This window comes from Mobula hypostoma, chromosome 4 (genome assembly GCF_963921235.1).
Source record: "Mobula hypostoma chromosome 4, sMobHyp1.1, whole genome shotgun sequence".
In the NCBI taxonomy this organism is placed as follows: domain Eukaryota; kingdom Metazoa; phylum Chordata; class Chondrichthyes; order Myliobatiformes; family Myliobatidae; genus Mobula; species Mobula hypostoma.
In genome coordinates this window covers 83,079,164-83,099,056 of record NC_086100.1, presented here as the reverse complement: position 1 = coordinate 83,099,056, position 19,893 = coordinate 83,079,164, and the positions used below count along the sequence as shown (strand labels likewise).

General features: G+C 42.9%; 1 protein-coding gene across 1 annotated transcript; it reads right to left on the bottom strand.

The window, feature by feature from the left end:
* Nucleotides 1-431: 431 nt before the first annotated feature.
* Nucleotides 432-18,935, bottom strand: klhl30 (kelch-like family member 30). Its single transcript, XM_063046061.1, has 8 exons — nt 18,774-18,935; nt 15,767-16,593; nt 10,419-10,569; nt 9,607-9,693; nt 7,177-7,332; nt 5,781-5,969; nt 2,528-2,673; nt 432-994 (listed from the first exon to the last, which is right to left on the bottom strand). Exons 2-8 carry the CDS (start codon nt 16,538-16,540, stop codon nt 746-748), a joined length of 1,752 nt encoding a protein of 583 aa, XP_062902131.1. The 5' UTR covers nt 16,541-16,593; nt 18,774-18,935; the 3' UTR covers nt 432-745.
* Nucleotides 18,936-19,893: the final 958 nt, after the last annotated feature.

Genomic DNA, 19,893 nt, shown 5'->3' with positions numbered 1-19,893 from the left:
GCCATCAGGTAGAAGGTACAAGGGCCTCAGGATTCACATCACCAGCTTCAAGAACAGTTACTACCCCCTAACCATCAGGCTCTTGAACAAAAGGGATAACTGCATTCAACTTCACTCACACCATCATTGAAATGTTCCAACAACCAGTGGTCTCACTTTGAAGGACTCTTTATCTCATGTTCTCATTATCCATTGCTAGTTAATTATATTTGTATTTGCAGAGTTTGTAGCCTCCTGCACTCTGGGCTCATTGATCCTGTTACAGTTACTATTCTATAGATTGTTGAGTATGCCCACAGGAAAATGAAGGTTGTATATGTTGAACATGTAGGTACATTGAGAATAAAATTTACTTTGAACTTTGCTGAAAAGTAAATGGGTTGCATCTTTACCAGCTAACACCGAGGTTTGTTTCGAGAAGGAAAGAACCATTAATATTAGATCATAATTTATTTGTTACTTGAACACAGAAACCATAGTTAATCTTGTTTGGTTAAATCACATGTGAGATGATAACTATGTGAGGCAATTGTCAAGGTGACACCTGAAGTCATGGCCTATTCCCTTCACTGAATTCTGGGCCTCCAAAAAAAATTTTTGGACTAAATCTGCCAAAAGTGAGTGTGTGCACCATATAAAATCCCATTGTAACCGTGCAATCAATGCTACTGTTCATTTTGTGAGCTGTGCTGTGCACACCGTGACCTCGGGTAGATCGCAGGCTAGGGTGAGGTGCAAGTACTTCCTAGGGGTTGTTGTCTGGAAAGAGTTCAGTCCACCTGGATGTATCAATGAAAATGGAGCAGGACCCATGATAAAACCAGAGGCGTGGCAGGAAGCTATCAATAGTCCACACATCCTTGGCACAATCGTACACCTCCAGCTCCACACTGTAGTCTCCTTCCATTCCTGTCCAGTGGCCACCAGTGACATAGATCTTCCCAGCAATCGCCACCATACCACCATTTTCATGTAACTTATGGAGCAGCTGGACCTGAAAGAGGAATGAAAAAAGCAATGGATCATGCACATAGTCTATGTGTACAGGGGTTACGTCACAGTACGATGTGTTTAATCTTTGTATATCATTGTGCACATGAGCCTTAAATACATAAAGCACCAGGACAAACTCGGCAGTACAAAAAAGATGGAAAGAAGCGGTGGATCAGGGGCTGGCAGGTGATAGGAGGGGGACAAATGGGAGTGGGCACACTCATGGCTGTCTCTCGATTTGAAGCGTTGACTTTCCATGGATGATGCCTGACCTGCTGAGTTTCCCCAGTGCTTTGTGTGATGCTCCAGATTCCAGCATAAGGCATGGGAGTAGAATTTGGATCTGCTCCACCACTTGAACACTGTGATTTATTTTCCCTCCCAACCTCATTCTCCTGCCTTCCCCCTGTGACCTTTGACACCCTTACTAATCAAGAACCTATCAACTTCACTTTAAACCTACCCAGTGGCTTGGCTTCTACAGCCGTCTCTGGCAGTGAATTACACAGATTCACCATGCTCTGACTAAAGAAATTCATCATCTGTTGTAAGGAGATGTCCTTGTGTTTTGAAGCTGAGCTCTCTGGTCCAAGACTCTCCCACTACTAGAAACATCCTCTGCATATTCAGTCTGTCTAGGCCTTTCAGTATTTGGTAGGTTTCAGTGAGATTTCTCGACGCCCCCCCCCCCCATTCTTCTAAACTCCAGTGTAGTCCCTTGTGTCTACACCTTTCTGAACTGTAGGTTTCCTGCATATTGCTCTGAATTGTCTGCATACATATTCACTAAATAGAAACTCCACTGGACCAGCTACATTAAAACTGTACCAGTTAGATGCTATGTATCCTGCAGTGACACCCCAATGTCTTTCTGCCACCTACCAGGCCACAGTAATCCCTACTCTCCCGTAGTTTTCCGAGGACTCCCCTGCCCTACCTCAAGGCATGGGAAAAATATTACTAACGCTGCCTTGGCAAAATCTTCCAAATTCAATAGAAACATCAACAAACTAAAATCAGCCTTCTCCCAGGCCAACGTCCCAAGTTCAATTGACCTGCCCAACACCAGATTCTCAAAACAAGCACTTGATTCTGAATTCTGTCATGAGAAGAGTTGCTTAGTGAAAAAAAATTCAAAACCTCCTTCAAAAGATGCAACATCTTCCCTGATGCCTGAGAATCTCAGGCCCAAGACTTGCCAAAGGAGAACATTTGTGATGGTGATGGTAATGAGAACCTTGAGTTAGGAGCACAAAGACTAGAATGAGTGCACCATCTCAGAATCTATGTCAGGCACCTTCTTTCCTGTCTGCGGAAGAGCTTGTGGTTCCCACATTAACCTCATCAGTCATCCCAGAGCCCACAAAACCCAGAACACGTTTCTTCTGTCTTGAGGGGACCAGGCAAAGGGAGGGGAAAAGAAGAAAGACAAAGTGAAGCAGGAGATTAAAAGGAGAAAGAGGAGAGGCAGGATAAAAGGAAAAAGGAGAAAGGAGAAGGATGAGAAGAAAAAAGAGAAGGAGATTATCCTTACTTTCTGCCACAAATTGGCTTCAGGATCATATGCATAGACTTTCTTTGTGTTGTCTCCAATTAAATAGATCACTCCATCTACCGCCACACATAGAGGGGATGAGAGGTACTTTGGAATGAAGGGAGACGCAATGACACTCCAGTTATCTGCAGCAGCAAAATTAAACACACAACATTTTAAAATTACAGTGGCTTTAAGATCTGAAGAGCATTGTTGTGAGGAACACAAGGAAGCTGAAGGGATTGTGATTATGGGAGCAAGCGATTAACGTCTGTGGGTAGATGACTAGCCACTGGCTTAAGAACACTGAAGTCTAATCAGACCATTCTTCATTACTGGGTGTTGCCATCAAAAGATAATCTGCTCTATTAATGTAAAGATTTGCCGTGACTGGTATTATGGTCTGCATTAGCTTTCCCTGTATTCATAAAATTACTCATGGGATAATTACTGATGATTTCAGTGTTTATCTCTATTTGAAGTTCCCAGCATAGCCAACTCACACAGGCAGCATTAATGTTTGGCTGATAACTGATAAGTAACATATAAAATACATAAGTGAGGCCTCCAACGTGAGAGATTCTAGCCAACTTCCCTTGACAATCAATGACATGATCTTGACCAAATCTCCAGCCATCCACAGCCTGTTGGTGGAGCTGGCCCCCAGAAACCAAAAGCAAGCAGGCCAGCTACAGAAAACAAGTCAGAGGCCAGGTATTCTGTGATGAGTGGCTGACCTCCCCACCTTCATTCCACCATCAGGCAAGAACTCCAATGCATAAAGACAAGAACGGTCAAGATGGGAGACAGCTTCTTCCGTCGGGCCATTAGGCCTCTGAACTCCCTTATGCATCGCATTCAAAGTATCACCGGATAACTTGTACTGTACCCTACAATACTTAATTTATGCACTTTACTTTGTTTATCTACGCTTAGTTCATTTGTAGATTTAATTCTTACTTTCCTAAGTTATTATGTGTTATGTGTGCTACTGTGCTTTACATCCTGGTCCAGAGAAATGTTGTCTCATATGGCGGTATACATATATATTGTTAAATGACAATAAACTTGACTTGACTTTCTACATATTATGTCAGGAACATATTGATATATCTCAGTTTCACGGAATGAATATAACTCCTGTGATGGTCAAGCCACATAAGGGGCAACCCTTCACCACTTGACCAATCATTCCACCCACCACTAACTCAGCACAGACACTCTGTGTACTGCAGCAGCACGCTAGGGCTTCTTGCATCAGAATCATGCAATCAAGACCTCCACCAACTAGAAGAGCAAGGTCAGCCAATGATTTGATGCTACCAACAACAAGTTACCTCCATTTCACACATCTCATTAAATTATGAATAAAAATCATTCTATTCTTGTCTGTAGAAAAAAACCCTGAAATATTCCACTCCAAAGCGCAGTGAAAGCATCTACTCTATATGCACTAGAGTGTCAAGATAATAGATTACCATCACCTTCTCGAGGCCATTTGGGGTTGAGCAATAAATATTTGCTTTATTGCCATTGCCTGACCCTGCACTTGAAATAATTTTGATCACCTTACAGAAAAGATGAATGGAGTTGAATTTGAGGACAAGCGGCCAAGGTTCAGCAGAATGCAAAGGTTATCCTGGCCTGTTTCCATGCTGTAATTGTTACATGGTTACATCCTGTGTGAAAATTCTGAGTGGAATTAACTTGTCTTGAGAAGCCATCCCAGTGAACTATCTAAAATGGTCTGGCTTAATGCTCAGGCACAATTTCCCATTGACAGATTATAATTTCTGTAGGGAGACTGATATAAAAGGAAATATAATTATCCAAGAGCTACGAATCTTTGCAATTTATTACCCTTACTTGACTCAATTATTAAGAATATCAAGTCAAGTTTATCGTAATTTAACTATATACATGTATATAATATATATAACCATATAATGTATATAGAAATGTGACATTTCTCCAAACCAGGTTGTAAAGCACAGTGGTACACATAACACACAATAACTTATGAAGGCAAGAATAAAATCTACAGATGAATCGCGCATAAGGAAGAAAGTAAAGTGCATTAATATTAAATATTGTAAGGTATGGAACAGATTAAGCAGTGACACTTTGAAGGGGATGCACCAGAGAGTTCAGAAGCCTAATGGCCCGAGGGAAGAAGCTGTTTCCCATCCTGACCATTCTTGTTTTTATGCATCGGAGTCTCCTGCCTGAAGGTAGAAAGTCAAAGAGGATGCTGGATGGATGGATGGGATCTGCCTGAGACCAATAGAAATTTGGACACAAATAAATGTGATGAGGTATATAATCCATGAACTAAATTGTCTTAGAGTCTTCAAGAGGCAAACTGGGCCTGTTTCTGCATTCACTTCCTATGCCATGTACTCAATTACTTCAACACATTGAATGCTAAAAGACCACGACACTTATAAGTTAAAAGAAAAAGACAGTCTTTCGGTCTCAGTGAAATAGAGTTGTCACCAGATTTAAAGTTTGGATTGTGCAGAATACATTTGCTTCAAAATGACTTGAAAGCATTTTGTTAGAATTTGTCAATAGGTTTGCAACGCATGGTGATGGAATGTTGGCGTGGAATCACGTTTAAAAGAATAAATTTAGGATTAGTCTCTGGCATTCCCCTCTCATGCATCATCTACTCTGTACAAATTCAGCTTTGCTGCTGTCAACCAACTCCCAAAATAAGGCCACCTCTCCCATTATTTACCGGGGAACCGGTTTCCCTGGTGACACCATGACTCTCCGATTTCTTGCTTTAATTTCAGACAAATCCATGGGGCATTCCTCCTGAGAAAGCGTCCATCTCCAAGACAATGGGGGAGGCAGCAGAAGTAATGAGAAATAATAAGTCTGTGAGGCATTGGCAGTCGAAGAGGGTTCATGTGTGGAGAAAAGTGGAAACAGCAACCAATTGCCAAAATTAATAAGAAAGGAGGTGAGAGAGAGAAAAAGAGTGGAAAGAAGTGGAATGGAAGCAAGAGGGAAAAGAAGTAAAGAGGCTAGTTTTATATATATGTATGTATACTCTATATATATTCATTATGATCATGAAGCTATTCAGCCCATTGACCAAAGAAATAAGGGAAAAGAATGGACTGGGAATGGAGTACAGGTCATAAAATTAAATATAGCAAGGTATTTATTAGGAAAGAACAATTAAAGGCATCCATCAAATGTAGTATATTCACTTCAGTTTCCCATGAATCACACTGGCACCTACCTATGACAGGATTGTAACACTGTAATGTGAGGACATTGTACTTGGCTGCACATGAGCCAATCACGTAGAGCTTTCCCCCGCAGCCTGTAGCTGTGAAGTTAGTAACATACTTCACTGTTGGACCAATCAGAGTCCAGCTGTCGGTGTAGGGATCATAGCGTTCCACCTCCACAACATCCAGTGTGGTTCCTGCAATTCAGAAGGTACCAAATTTCACTACACAGGATTGTATGAATTCATTTTCCTTCTGCTGTGATAGAGACATTATATCCCTCTCAAACACAGTCATTTCTTACCTTGTATCTCTACAAATGCAGGAAATATCAGTGAGAAAATAATCCCCGGGCGATGCTGCAATTAATTAGGCGTGTTATTGCTTTCTATATGAAAACTACAGGCAACACAGGAGGAAATCTTCACTGCACTCAGAACTATCCGGGGGAAAAAAAAAGTTTTCTTGCAAGAACTATTTTCTCCAGAATTATTTTAAAGAAAACAGATAAGCATTTGGAATATCCAATTCCAGTGGGAATTCTGGACATTCTGGGGAAAGCACATTATGTAGTAGTGATATCCTGAAGAGGATTATGTACTGAAAGAACATTATGGAGGTGCCACAAAGAATGACAGAGTGAAGCAGCTGGTAGAGCCGCCGCTTTCCTGCTCCAGAGAGGCAGGTTCAATCGTGACCATGAGTTCTGCTTGTGTGTGCTTCGAACATTCTTGCCAAGACCACGTAGGTTTCCTTCAGCTTGCTCATTTGCTTCCACATTCCAAAGACATGTGCGTTAGTATGTTAAATGATCGCTGTAAATTGCCCCTTTTAAGCTTGTGAGTAGTAAAATCTTGGGAGAGATGATGAGAATATGGGGAGATAAAAAATAGGGTTAATATACGATTAGTGTGACTGGGTCAATGATTGGTGTGTACTTGGATCACAAAGTATAGTCCCACGCTGACTATTGTGAATATGCAATAAATGGAAAGATACTGAGACGAGTAGAGGAATAGAGGGGTGCACATCTGAATTCTTAAGGGTAACAGGTTGATAGATTAGTTAAAGAGTGGTTTGTGTGGTTCAGCGACATTGAGCTCAGTTAATTCAAACTGACAATCTCTTATTTCCATGGTTACGCATACATTCACAGTATCTGTAAAGCTCCAATAAGCTTTCTTTTCTTTCAAGCTACAAGCTACTGCAGGCAGCTGTAGAAGATAGAGTCTCATGGACGAGACAGGATGCTTTGAATTTAAACATCACCACTTTCATGCCACAACAAACAGATCTGAGTGCAAAATTGATTTGTATTCCAGGAGGACCTAACTAGGATGTCAGTGCAGAGTAAACCAGATTGGCCGATTTCCATCATCTTTTTTGTTTGCTCTGCCACGCTACCTCCAATGGCATAGATTTCTCCATTTAGTGCTGCTGTTGTGTGGTTGGTTCTGGGTTTCAGCATTGGAGCAATTGGTTTCCAAACCCCTTCTTTGGAGTCGAATTTCCAGGCCTGGGTTGTCGACCAAGTATCTGTCCTGCTGCCTCTGGAGCCTCCTGTAAGGGCAAAAGTAGAATTGTTTGTCAACTGAACTTTGGATAAGTCCTCAAAAATCTCTTTTTTGCCTTTTAATACTTGCAGGAGTTTAGGTTATGGTTTTGAAAAACATCACAGACTTCCTGCTTCATTGTAAAATTTCAGAGCCGATAAACAAATTGGGAATTAGACAAAGGCCTTGATCCAGTTGGATGCTAGAATTGGAGGCTGGTTATGCAGCTGAGCATAACTGTGGGTCAGAGCTAAGACAAGGTGATAATTAGGAAATGTGATTGCAATTGATAAGTGCGATACTAAGTAGGGGAAGAGTGGGGAGTCTTGGTACTGTGGGGAGCCAGAAGGAAAGGATGGAGGTAAGGGAACCTATTATCTGTGCTTCTTAAACTTGGGTTGCTATGTAATTCAGTGCCTTTGCAATATTATTGATCTGAGAGTTCATACTGTCTCACAACCATATCTCTTCATTTCCTGAGTAATAATGCAAAGCCCTGCTGCTTTAGGAGTTATATCATTAATGAACATGCTGATATTCTGGAGGATATCTCTGTCAGGAAGGATGAAGTGCTGACACATTAAAATGGATGAATACCCAGGGGCAGATGGGATCTATCTCAGGTGATAAGGAATGCAATGGAAGAGTTTCCTTGAGTTCCTAGAAAGATTTTTACATCTGGTGATGTACCAGAAAGCCAATATTGTTCCCTTGATCAAAAAGAGAAGTAGGAATAAGCCTGGAAGCTACAGGTTGCTGAGCCTCTTACATCAATGGTAGGGAAGTTGTTAGAGAAGATTCTGTGGGACAGCACTTATGTTTACATGGACAGAAAGGGACTGGTTAGGAGAAGTCAGTGCAGTTCCGTGCAGGAGAGAGAACGACACACACAGCTGATGATTTTTTTTTGAGAAGGCAGGCAAGGAGACAGGGCAGTAGATAGTAGGCTGGTGCAGAATGTTACGGCACGACTGATCCAACACATGCTGCTGAACTCGATCCAAAACTGGAAAGTTGATAGGGGGCCAAGAGTAATTGTGGATGGATGTCTATCATACTGGTAATTTGTAACACTGGAGTCGGTGTTGGGACCTTTGTTGTTTGTAATACAGTACATACGGGTGACTTGCATGTGAATGCAGCAGGGTATGATTCCTACGCTTGCAGACAACATAAAAATTGGTGGAGTTGAAGATAATGAAGAAGGTTGTTCAAGGATACAGCAGGACATAGATCAACTGGAAAGCTGAGTGGAGCAATAGCAAGTGGAATTTAACTCAGACAAATACCAGGCACTTTGGGAAATTAAATTCTTCTAGGACATAGAGTATATGGCGGGAATCTTAGGTGTGTTAAGGTACAATGAAACCTTGGGGTACAAGCTCATAGCTCCCTGAAAGTGGTGACTCAGAGGGATAGGGTAGTAACAAGCATTTGGTACACTTGCTTGATAGGTCAAAGCGTTTAGTATAAGAAATGAGACATCATATTGCAGTTGTATAAGTTATTGGTTAGACTATGGTCCTGGTCACCACACTGTTGGAAGGATGTTATGGTAATAGAGAGGGTGCAGAAGCAATTCACCAGGTGGCAGTTTTACTTGCTGTGATTTATCCCAGAAATTCATAACATCTGCACTTCCCACTCACAATGGAATGCTGTGCTTACTCCCATCCCCAGATGCAGTATCCATGAATACTTCGAAAGGCTACCTATATTAAATATCCATGGGGATTGTTCCAACACCTTGGGATAGTGAGTCTCAACAAATCCATTTGAATGCTGAGTTGTTGTAGCCCTCTTCTGTCATAACATTATTGTTTATTTTTTACCCCTGCTAATGAATGAGCCATGATCAAATGGGGGAGCAAATACAATGGGCCGAATGGCCTAATTCTGCTCCTATGTCTTATTGTCTTTATGGTCTAATGCAATATTATGTTTGAGTCACAGGTGTTATTTTAAGCAGAGATTTTAAATCAATTTTCATTATCTGCAGGTGAGATTTTAAAACAAGTTTTAATTGAACATTAAGAGGAAACAAAGTTCTAGAGCCATTGTAGGATCCATCTTTTGAGTAAAATCAATAAAAGTAAATGGGTTATTTATTCAGCTTATTGCTGTCTGTAGCACTCACTACTGTTAATAGAGGCAGTCTTTAATACAACATCCGTATAATTAACTGTGAAATTTATTGGGACATTCTGAGGAGGTGAATTGTGATGCGTAAAGGCAAGTTCTTCCTTCCATAAGTTTGTGCTGAATGTCTTTACCATCTCACCTGTAATGTAAACATCGTTGTTCAATGCTGTGATGGCAAATCCCCACTTGTTGTGATCTGGGAAGTCTGGCAGGAGGCACCATTGCTCTGTGGGTGCAAGGTGACAGATTAGCAGCACCATCACCACCTTCAACCGAAAGCTGCTGGAAAAGGTCCACTCAAATCCCAACCACTCTCAGTATCTAGAAACCAATGCTGGAAAATTAGGTAGGTGCGATTATGTGCGAATTGTATCACTCATTAATAACAAGTCTACTACATTGTTCTTGAAGATGTAAGAATTGATTGCAGGCTCCAGCCTGTCTGTACAATTATACACTGTTCTCAATCTGAAAGAAATGCTCCTAAATATAAATTCATGTAAAAAAAAGTTAAACCTGGTATCTGGCTCTTACTATAAATAACATTAAATCCACGGATGATGGTTCTTGAGGAGAAACCTTTTTATGTAGCAAGTTGTAATGCTTTAGAATGAAAGAGAGGATAGAAAAGATTGCAAAAGCGACTTCAAAAGAGAAGCAAATATGTATTTCAAAGTGACATAGTTGCAGGACAGAGGAATGGGGCTAACTGGATTGACCCTGTCAAAGATCCAGCATTGACAGGGTTGCGACATGTCTTAAATTGGCCATATATGAACTAAAGGTGATGATCAGGTTGCTGGCAATCACGCAATAAAGATCTGAACAGGTTTTCATGTTGTGGCATGTATCGAGAGGGATTCCCCTTACTTTGAGGCTTAATCATTATAGAAAATTGCCAGCACTTGAATCCACAGAACATCCAGTTCAGCATATCACTGTATCACTTACTGGTCCTACTGTTGTAAAACCCGCAATTTCTTGACAAGATCTGATTATCTCCAGCATCTTCATCTGAGTCCTCCAATGCCCGTCCTCCAATGACCACCAAGACCTCCTGAAACCTCTTGAGATTGGGTTCATGTCTTTGCCTAGACTCAGCCTAGAAGTGAGGGATGAAGAGCAGAGACAATTCCATCCATATACAGTATCCATTTTTGTTATCATTGCTATCCACGTTCTCTGTATTGCTTTAATTCCCAGCCCATGCATCAGTATGGCAGAGTCCCAATTGCAGAGGGTGTCATTCTTTACTGTGGATCTCCTGGTAAACAGTCAGTGATGATCTCAAGCACCACTTAGTATTTCTCTAGTTACAGGCACAGTTAGTCCTAGTTACTTTTAGTTGTACTGCACAGAAACAGGCTTCTTGGCCCATCACCTCCATCCTGACCTTCCTGCCTTCTACATGAATCCCATTTGCCTGCATTAGATCCATCTCTTATTCTACACCTTGTCTACATGTCCCTTAAACATAGTGATTGTACCTGATTCCACCAGCTCCTCTGACAGCAAGTTCCAGAAGTCAGCCATTCGCTTCCTTCAAATTCTCTTTAAAATTTCTTCCTCTCATCTTAAAGTTATACGCTTCTGTTTTTGATACCCTTACTGTGACTGTTTTCTCTATCTCTGCCACTTATAATTTTATATACCTCCCTCAAGTACCCTCTCAGCATCCTTTACACCAGGGAAAATGAACTCAGCCTATGTAATGGCTCCCCATAACTAAAATTCTCCAATCCAGGAAACATCCTTGTGAGTCTCTTCTATACTTTCTCGAACTCGACTACATCCTTCCTATAGTGTGGTACCAGAACTCCACACAATAGTTCATGTGGTCTTATCAGCGTTATATAAAGTTGCAATATTATATCCAGGATTTTATATTCTATGCCCCAAACAATGAAGCCAAGCATGTCATATGTCTTCTTTATCACCCTAATTACCTATGTTGCTGAGATATGGTCCTGATTTTAATCTTCTGCCTAAATTTCTAAGCTAATTTTGCCGGACTTTATCCTTATTTCTATCTACTATATGTGGTCGTACCAATATACCCTGCAGCCTCTGCCTGTTGTTCCTCCTTTTTCCAATCTAACACATCCCTGATCCTGGCATTAGAGAGAACACATCCTTCTGGAGTCTTGCTCTCAGTCACTGAAGAGATTTGTTCCCCTCACCAACAAATTTCGTCTTCTGCCTTCTGCTTTAATAAGATGTTATTACACTTTTTAATAGTAACAGAGCATAACTTGAAATCACACTTTAAGGATATGAAAGAAATTTAGTAAACAAATACCTTAAAAGTTGAACAATTAAAATGGAAGCATTGAATCTAATAAAGACTTCACCTAATCTTTCATAACTGACCTTTAATGCAGATAGCATTTCCCTTGAAAAGAATACATCCTTGGAGATTTTTAACAGTGAAAATGGGTAGACATAATGTACTTGGGTGTTAGGGAAGAGGGATCTAAGAGTAGAGATACGAAGACTGCTGAAAGTAGTGGAAAGGGTTAACAAACACGATGAGGTTGGATGCTAACAGAATAATGTTCAAAAGCGAAGATCCTTGATTACATTACTCTTCGAGTACTGTGAAGAGTTGTGGATATGGAATCAATGGAGAAGGTGCAAAACAAATTTACAAGAATGACACTACTGGAGTTCATGGTGACCAGCTAAGACTAATCACAGCTAGGACACTTTCCTCTACCAAAGGCAAGGCTGAATGATTTGACAGAGGTCTTCATGATTTTGAGGGGGCTTGATAAGCCAGAGGGAGGGAAGCAAACTCAAGGAAAACCACTGTAGAATTACACACATAAATAAATCGAAACTTACCCAATGGATAACTGAGTGGTGGAACTCACCATCACAGGAATAGTTAAGATAACCTGTAGAGCTGCATTTTAAACTGAAGAGGGGGCGAGGAGACTGGGGAAAAAGCTATATATTTGAAGTTACATATCAAAGAGCATGGGTGGGCTAATGAGTATGAACATGGCTTAGTCCTTTTTCTATGCTTTACATAACTTGACAATTAGCCGGCAATAGAATTGGACTCTTGGCCATATCGCAAAAGACTTTTCACTGACATGCAAGTTTGGGGCCTTCCAATGTTAGAATGAAATCTCTACCTAATCCTCCCATAAACCTGGCTCTGGGTCCTTGGGTAATTACAGAAGATCTTCTTCGTCCAGAGGATCGGATTAATGCATTAAGGAGGCCACAGGGTTCCTCAAAATCGTTCTTGCAGCAAGTCGCCCTCAGAAAGATGGGAGGGCACTATTGGGTATCTCTATTTGGGGTGTACGCAGGTACTGCCCTATCACTTTCCATGGCCTATTCCAATAGTGTCTCAGACAGTTCTTGAAAACAGAAATCAGAGGCAGATAGGAGTGTCATCATGTAATTTGGGCTCTTTCACAACTGGCCAAAAGATATTTGTCTGGTGGAAGCGGGTGAGGAAAGGAACTTTAGGTTACGTGGCTGAGGGGCTTTCAAACCTCACTGTATAATCATTTCACTCTTCCAACCATCCACTATCCCATTTAAATTTGATGGTGACTGATGTTGGATCCGTGGAATTAAAACGCTTTCTGCAGGCTGACTGAATGTGGGTTCAGTGCTGCACTCTGCAATATAGCCAATGAATGGCCCACGTAATTCTCTGGCCAGTCATATTTTGTATACACATTCATGATCTCAAGATACTTCCAGTCTGTTACACAATATTCGCTGTAAGGTAATAGCACAGACTGTTCTTTCATCCTTCTCAAATAACACTGGAGATTCAAAACAGCATAGGGTTACTCAAGAATGAAACTACCCATAGGGTGTCATTGCTGGAAGAAACCGCATGCTGGTGTGACATCAAAAACTATCAGAGCAGAACATAAGCAATCTAGATCTGCCAAGAAGATAGTTTGATTTAATTTCAGCCTAGAATTAACCTCCAGTGATCTGTTCTTTGCATATAAACTACTGACACTCCTGGATAGAATTACAGCCCGTAATGATTCCAGGCATCTGTTAGTCACATGTAAAACTGAACCCTTCAAGTTGACTGCACAGCCTACCACTCAGCCTAACTGCTGGATAACCCTTATCTCAAAAGTGTTCTAAACCTTGATAAGATTCCAACATGTAACTCACTCCCAGATATTCAAAATCAGTGGCCGCTTTATTAGGTTCATCCTCTGCCTGATGAAGAGGCCACCGAGTGTGTGTTCGTGATCTGCTGCTGTAGCCCATCCACTTCAAGGTCTGACATGTTGTGCATTCAGAGACGCTCTTCTGCACTCCAATTTTTTAATATGTGGTTATTTGAGCTACTGATGCATTTCTGTCAGCTTGAACCAATTTGGACATTCTCCTCTGACCCCTCTCATTAACAAGGCGTTTTTGCCCACAGAACTGCCACTCACTGATGGTTTTTTTTTGTATCATCCTCTGTAAACTCTAGAGACTGTTGTGCATGAAAATCCCGGGAACCAGCAGTTTCCGAGATACTCAAACCACCCTGTCTGGCACCAACAATTATTCCACGGTCAAAGTCATTTAAATCACACTTCTTCCCCATTCTGATGTTTGATCTGAACAACAACTGAAGTTCTTGACCATGTCTGCATGCTTTTATGCATTGAGTTGCTGCCACATGACTGGCGGATAAGATATCTGCATTACCGAGCAGATGTTCAGGAGTGACTAATAAACTGGCCTCTGAGTGTATATAGTATCTCACACAGAGCTCACCATCTCATCATACATCCAAAGAGCTTTATCAAAAGCAAAATTGGATGCTGAGCCACAATAGGTAATGTTAGTGCGTGACCAAAATATAGGGCCAAAGGATATGTTTAAAGAAACATCAGAGATGAAGAAAAGGTGAAGGTGGAGCTACTTAGGATAAATATTCCAGAGTCTCTGAGCTCAGGCATGGTTGCTGTATATCGATAGAAATGCAGGAGGTTTTGTGACGGCAGGGGAGACCATGGATGAGTCTGAGAACATAGGTGTGAATTTTCAAACTGTAGGTCTGGAAGCCAAGATTCATAGTGAGCACAAGGGCTACATGGAAAAGGGACGTTACAGTGAGTGGAATGGAATGAAGTAGAAAATAGGCAGTATGCTTGAATCTAGGAGGCAGTTCATTATGGGGGAGTGGCAATTCTTTTGTGGTTGGCAGAGCTACTGCTTCACAGCTTCAGCTACCTGGGTTCAACTCTGACTCTGGGTGCTGTCTGTGTGGAGTTTGCATGTTGACTGATCCCAAGTGGGTTTTTTTCCCTGGTACTCCACTTTGCTCCCACGTCCTAAGAAGTGCAAACTGGGAGGAAAATTGACCACTGTGAATTACCCTTTGTGTACAGGTAGGTGGAGGGTTCTGCTTTAAATTCTTTGCTGGTATCATATCAGAGCAAGTGTCCTGGAACCAGCATGTAAGTGCCATCACAAAGGTAGCAGCTCTACTTTCTTAGAAGTTGCGAAGATTCGGCGTGGCATCTAAAACTTTGACAAACTTCCATAGATGCACAGTGGACAGTATCCCAACTGGCTGAATCATGACCTGGTATAGAATCACCAATGCCAGGAACAGAGAAGTCGACAGAAAGTGATGGATACAACACAGCCCATCACAGGCAAATACCTCCCCAACATTGAGCACAACAACTTGGAGTGCTGCCGCAAGAAAGCAGCATCCATCATCAAAGACACCCAATATCCAGACAATGGTCTCTGGTCACTACTACCATCTGGTAGGAGGTGCAGCAGCCTTAGATCCCACACTACCAGGTACAGTAACAGTTATTACCCACAACCATTAGGCTCCTGACTCAGCAGAAATAAATTCACTCACCACATTTCTGAACTAATTCTACAACATACAGACTCACTTTCAAGAACTCTACAACTCAGTTTCTCAGTATTATTTTTTATTTGTGCAGTTTGTTTTCTTTGACCCATTAGTTGTTTGTCCGTATTTGTTTACTATGTAGAGATTTTCATAAATTCTATTGTATTTCATTATTTTCCTGTACAAGAAATGAATCTCATGATTGTATATGGTAGCATATCCAGACTTTGAAAATAACTTTTACTTTGATGTTGACTTTGAGTTGAGGTTAGATTATAGGGAAAGTTAGATAATATGAATTGGTATTGCACTTTGAGCTTCCTTCTATGTTGTAAAGACATTTGGAAATTATTCTGCATGTAAAACATTCTCTTGGAGCTCACATTCTCTCAATCTATGAATTATCAGACCATTTGACACAATTAACATCAGCCCATACCTTGCTGTGGAATCTCTCTATCTGTTTTCTGCAATGGTCACACTCCTGAATGAGTTTGTCAGGCAAAAGTTGATCTCTGAGATACTCTGCAGACAGCATTGGGAGGTGAACAAGCTCAAAGAGCTTGGGAAGGAAGCAGCTCCTCTCTGCTTCATTGTACCTTATCCACCTGAGGAGGGCTTGGACCAGGCACTGCTCCTCTTGGACTTGCAGCAACTCAGCCCCCATGTAGGCCAAAAGCCTCTCACTGCCCAGTAGCAGAAACTCCTCACTCTGGGACACCGCCTCAAAGTTCTCCTGGAGGAAGGAGTGTGCTTTGGCAATGACCTCTGGGAATCCGTACACCTCCCCAAACTCATAGATGCCCAGGCAGTTGGTGTGGTTGATCTGCTGCTGAAGATAGCGGCTGCACACCTTCTGCACTGTGCTGAACTGCAGCAGGTTGGAGGTCTGGGTCAGGGACTCCACGTTCTTCTGGTTAATGGTCAGCTTCCCTGTATAGGCGAAGTCGATCAGGGTCTCCATCACGGCAGGGTCCACCTCCTTGAGCTCCACCCGGGCTGAGATGCTCTCTATGAAGTCCCCCGTGAACATGGCATGGAAGTACATACTGCACAGAGCCAGCACACTCCGGTGGCAAGGGAACTCTTGACCGCGCACCAGAAGGGTAACATCCGAGAGCTTTGGGTTGGACCTCATGCTTTTCAACCCTTCCAGGATACTCTGGGCGTGGGAGGGAAGGCAGTAGTCAAAGTCATCCACGTTTCGAACCATTGTGTGATCATGCAGAAAGTCGGAGGCTTCTACTGATTGGCAACAGCCATTATCTGCAAAACAGGACAAAGGCGGGTAAGTGGACAGTATGTAGCAGCTTTGGGGGAATGCTTGTTGAGCGGCTATTGGTAGGGCTGCTGGGTCCTAGTGCCAGGCAGGTGACTTCAGCTTTCCCAGTGGCCTCTCAGAATGAACTCAAGCTGCAAGCAGCAAGCAGCGCCTGGGCACGTGGATTCACACAAAGTATAAATTATACATAAACTGCATAAGGCACAAAGATCAAACATTGAGCACTAGTGACACTAGTGGATAAACACAATCAGAAACAAGTCCATGGTAGTGCAAGAGGTGGTCTGTAGTGTTCTGATGCTGAGGTAGGATTAGGGTTGTGCAGGTCAGTTCAAACACGTGATGGCTGCAGGAAAGCAGCTGCTCTTGAACCTAGTAGTACGGGACTTCAGATTTCTGTAACTCTTGCCAGATGGTAGAAGGAAGAAGAGGGAATGACCTGGCTGGTGGGAATTTAGGGGCTGTATGTGGCCTGCGGAAGGGCTACCTTGGGGAAGATCTATTTGAGAATCTCTCAAATGGACTTAGATCATCCAACAGAACCAAATCAAAAGAGAACTGATAATTCCTCCTCACAGACCTGGCCAGTATTCGCCCCAAACCCAACACCTTGTGCAGGGTTGCTGTGTGCCCATTGGCTACAGAGTGCATAAGGGACATAACTTGCATGGCTATTTTATCGCCTGCAACATAGGTTGGGATATTGGGACATCAAGATCGCATGACAGCCACAGTGTGAAAATGACTTGCAGTGCTGCCCAGCTCTCCACAGTGACTCAGCTGAAGCTCCTGTTGGGCTGCTGGTTCACAGCTCTGGCAATCCAATCAGCTGTTCCACATCACGGCCTGCAGAGGCCCATCTTGCTGGCTCTCCTGTTTGCTCCCTCGTCTCAAGGAAGTGTGGGTTGGTGTTTCAAGTCAGATTTCACCTTCTGTGAGTGATCAGGTCTGGGGGAGGTTGGAGGGAGTGTGGGGATAATAAAGTGCGGTGAGTGCAGGATTAGTGTAGGTGGGAGCTTGGTGACTGGCACAGACACAGTGAGCAGGCGGACCTGTTTCTGTGCTCAATGGCTCCATGACATTCACATAATTGGTTACAAAGCACTTTGTGATCTCCTAAAAGGAAAATCAAAGGGGCTATGCAAACGTATCTTTATTTCTCAAGAGGTTATAAGTCCAAAGGGTGAGGAGATAGGAAAGAACCTTTCAGTGAAGTTGAAATACTATCATTGAGATGCTGGCAATTTGACCTGCAGCACCCGGTCAGAGCATTCTATCTCTTGGCATGACTGCTCACACAGGGAGGCTGTTGACAGTGGGAACCTTGTCTTACATTGAGGGTGTTTGATGCCGTGCAGCCTGTCACATGGAACAGCTTGTGACACAAACACATCCGGTGAGAGGCACGAGACTGGAATCACAAGAGTGACCCAGGAAACATGGGGCAAGTGGGTGGCCCTGTTATATGCAGTGATTTGGTAAAACACAGAATGGTAACTGTAACACAGAGCCTCCCGTGAAACGTGGAGGGGTGTCTGACACAAAACGACCCTATGAAATGAGGAGGGGCATCTGACACAAAACTACCCTATGAACCATGGAGGCGTGTCTGACACAAAATGACTCTATGAACCATGAAGGAGTGGCTGACACAAAACTACCATATGAAACGGGGAGGGGCATCTAACTCAAAATGACCCTGTGAAACATGGAAGGGCCTCTGACACAAAATGACCCTATGAAACACCGAAGCACCTCTATCACAGAATGACCTGTGTCTCGATGAGGCTGAAAGTCAGAGTGGTCTTTGAAACTGAGTAATTTATGACAGAAAACAGACAGTGAAATATGGCGGGACTTGTGACAGAGCAGTTGTTGAAACAGAGCAGGTCATGACATAAGCAACCCATGAAACACAGAGCCCCTTTCAGATCACAGACACATGTGACTCAAAACAAACTATACAGAAGCTAAAAGGAAGAGCGTTCCGAAGGAGAGCGGAGGGAAATGTGGCCTAGCCCTTACTCATTGTACCACAGTCATGGCTGGCTGACTTTTCCGAGATCTTTGGCTCTATAAAGGAGCTATTTTTTTACCGCGAGACCTCTCTCCTAACAGCAGGGATCTTTCCTCTTAAATGCTCCAAGCACAAACTCAAACTTACCCAGCTCTTGAAATATCTTCTTGGAAGTTTAAAATTGCTTTTTGGCAGATTCTTCGCTGAATGTAGGCTTCACTTAAAGCAACGTAGAGGACTCTGACAGGACAGCAGCTGAGCTGTCAGTGCTGTGTGGGTGTTATGTCTTCATTTACATCGTCATGGTCCTGCCGTGGGATGTTATATTTATCCTCTCTGGGGACACAGCACTGCCTGGAATATCAGACTGCCTGTCCAACCACCTGTTCTTAAAGCAACACTGCAGTAAAAGAATTTCTGCCAGCAAGCAGCTCCTGAGCCATTCATTTCAATTGATACCGTGGTCAGTAGATCCGAATGTGGCTACTGGCTGGACAACTGCTCGCTGTTGATGTGCCAGGACCGACACGGTCTGTATGCAGCAATAGCGACACATCACGGACAGCCTCTGCCCATTCTCAATACAGTCACTGAGACAGAGAGCTATAGCACCGAAACAGGCCTATAGGCCCACCGAATCCATGGCAACCATCTGCACTAATCCCCATTGATCCCATTCCGTTAGTCTCCCAACATCCACACCAACTCTTCCCCGGATTCTACCTGTGCACTACCAGCAATGTACGTTGGCCAGTTAATCCACCAACTCACATGAATTTGGGCGACAAGGTGTGGTGGAGGGGGGTGGGGAGGACCCGAAGGCAGGATAAAGAGGGTGGTAGCGTTTGCTTGGAAAGTACTGGGAAGGCGAGCCGGGAGATGGAGAAGCATTGAGCAGGATTTCAGCTGGGAGAAGGGATAAGCAGGCCCAAAGTCTGCAATGATGTTGTTGTGAACCCTAAGGGCCTCTGCGGCTTGCCATGGAGCGTTGGGCTTCAAGGTTTCTCGAGTGCCAGTATTTACTAATTGCTGGATCTGTTAAGACCAGATTCTTTCGGTTTAGTCTTGACAAGTTTACTGTGATCGGCTCCTGCTTCCCAGAGTCTATGATTATTTAAAGGGGACACTCAGTGTGCTCTGTTAGCAGAGTCCTACTGTGTGCTTGGGAGTGTGATTCCTCTCGCAGTGTTGCTGGGTCGTGCCTCCGATGCTCTGCCAATATTTCTATGCCTAACCTCTTGTGTTTCTGTCTCTTCACGGGGAGGCT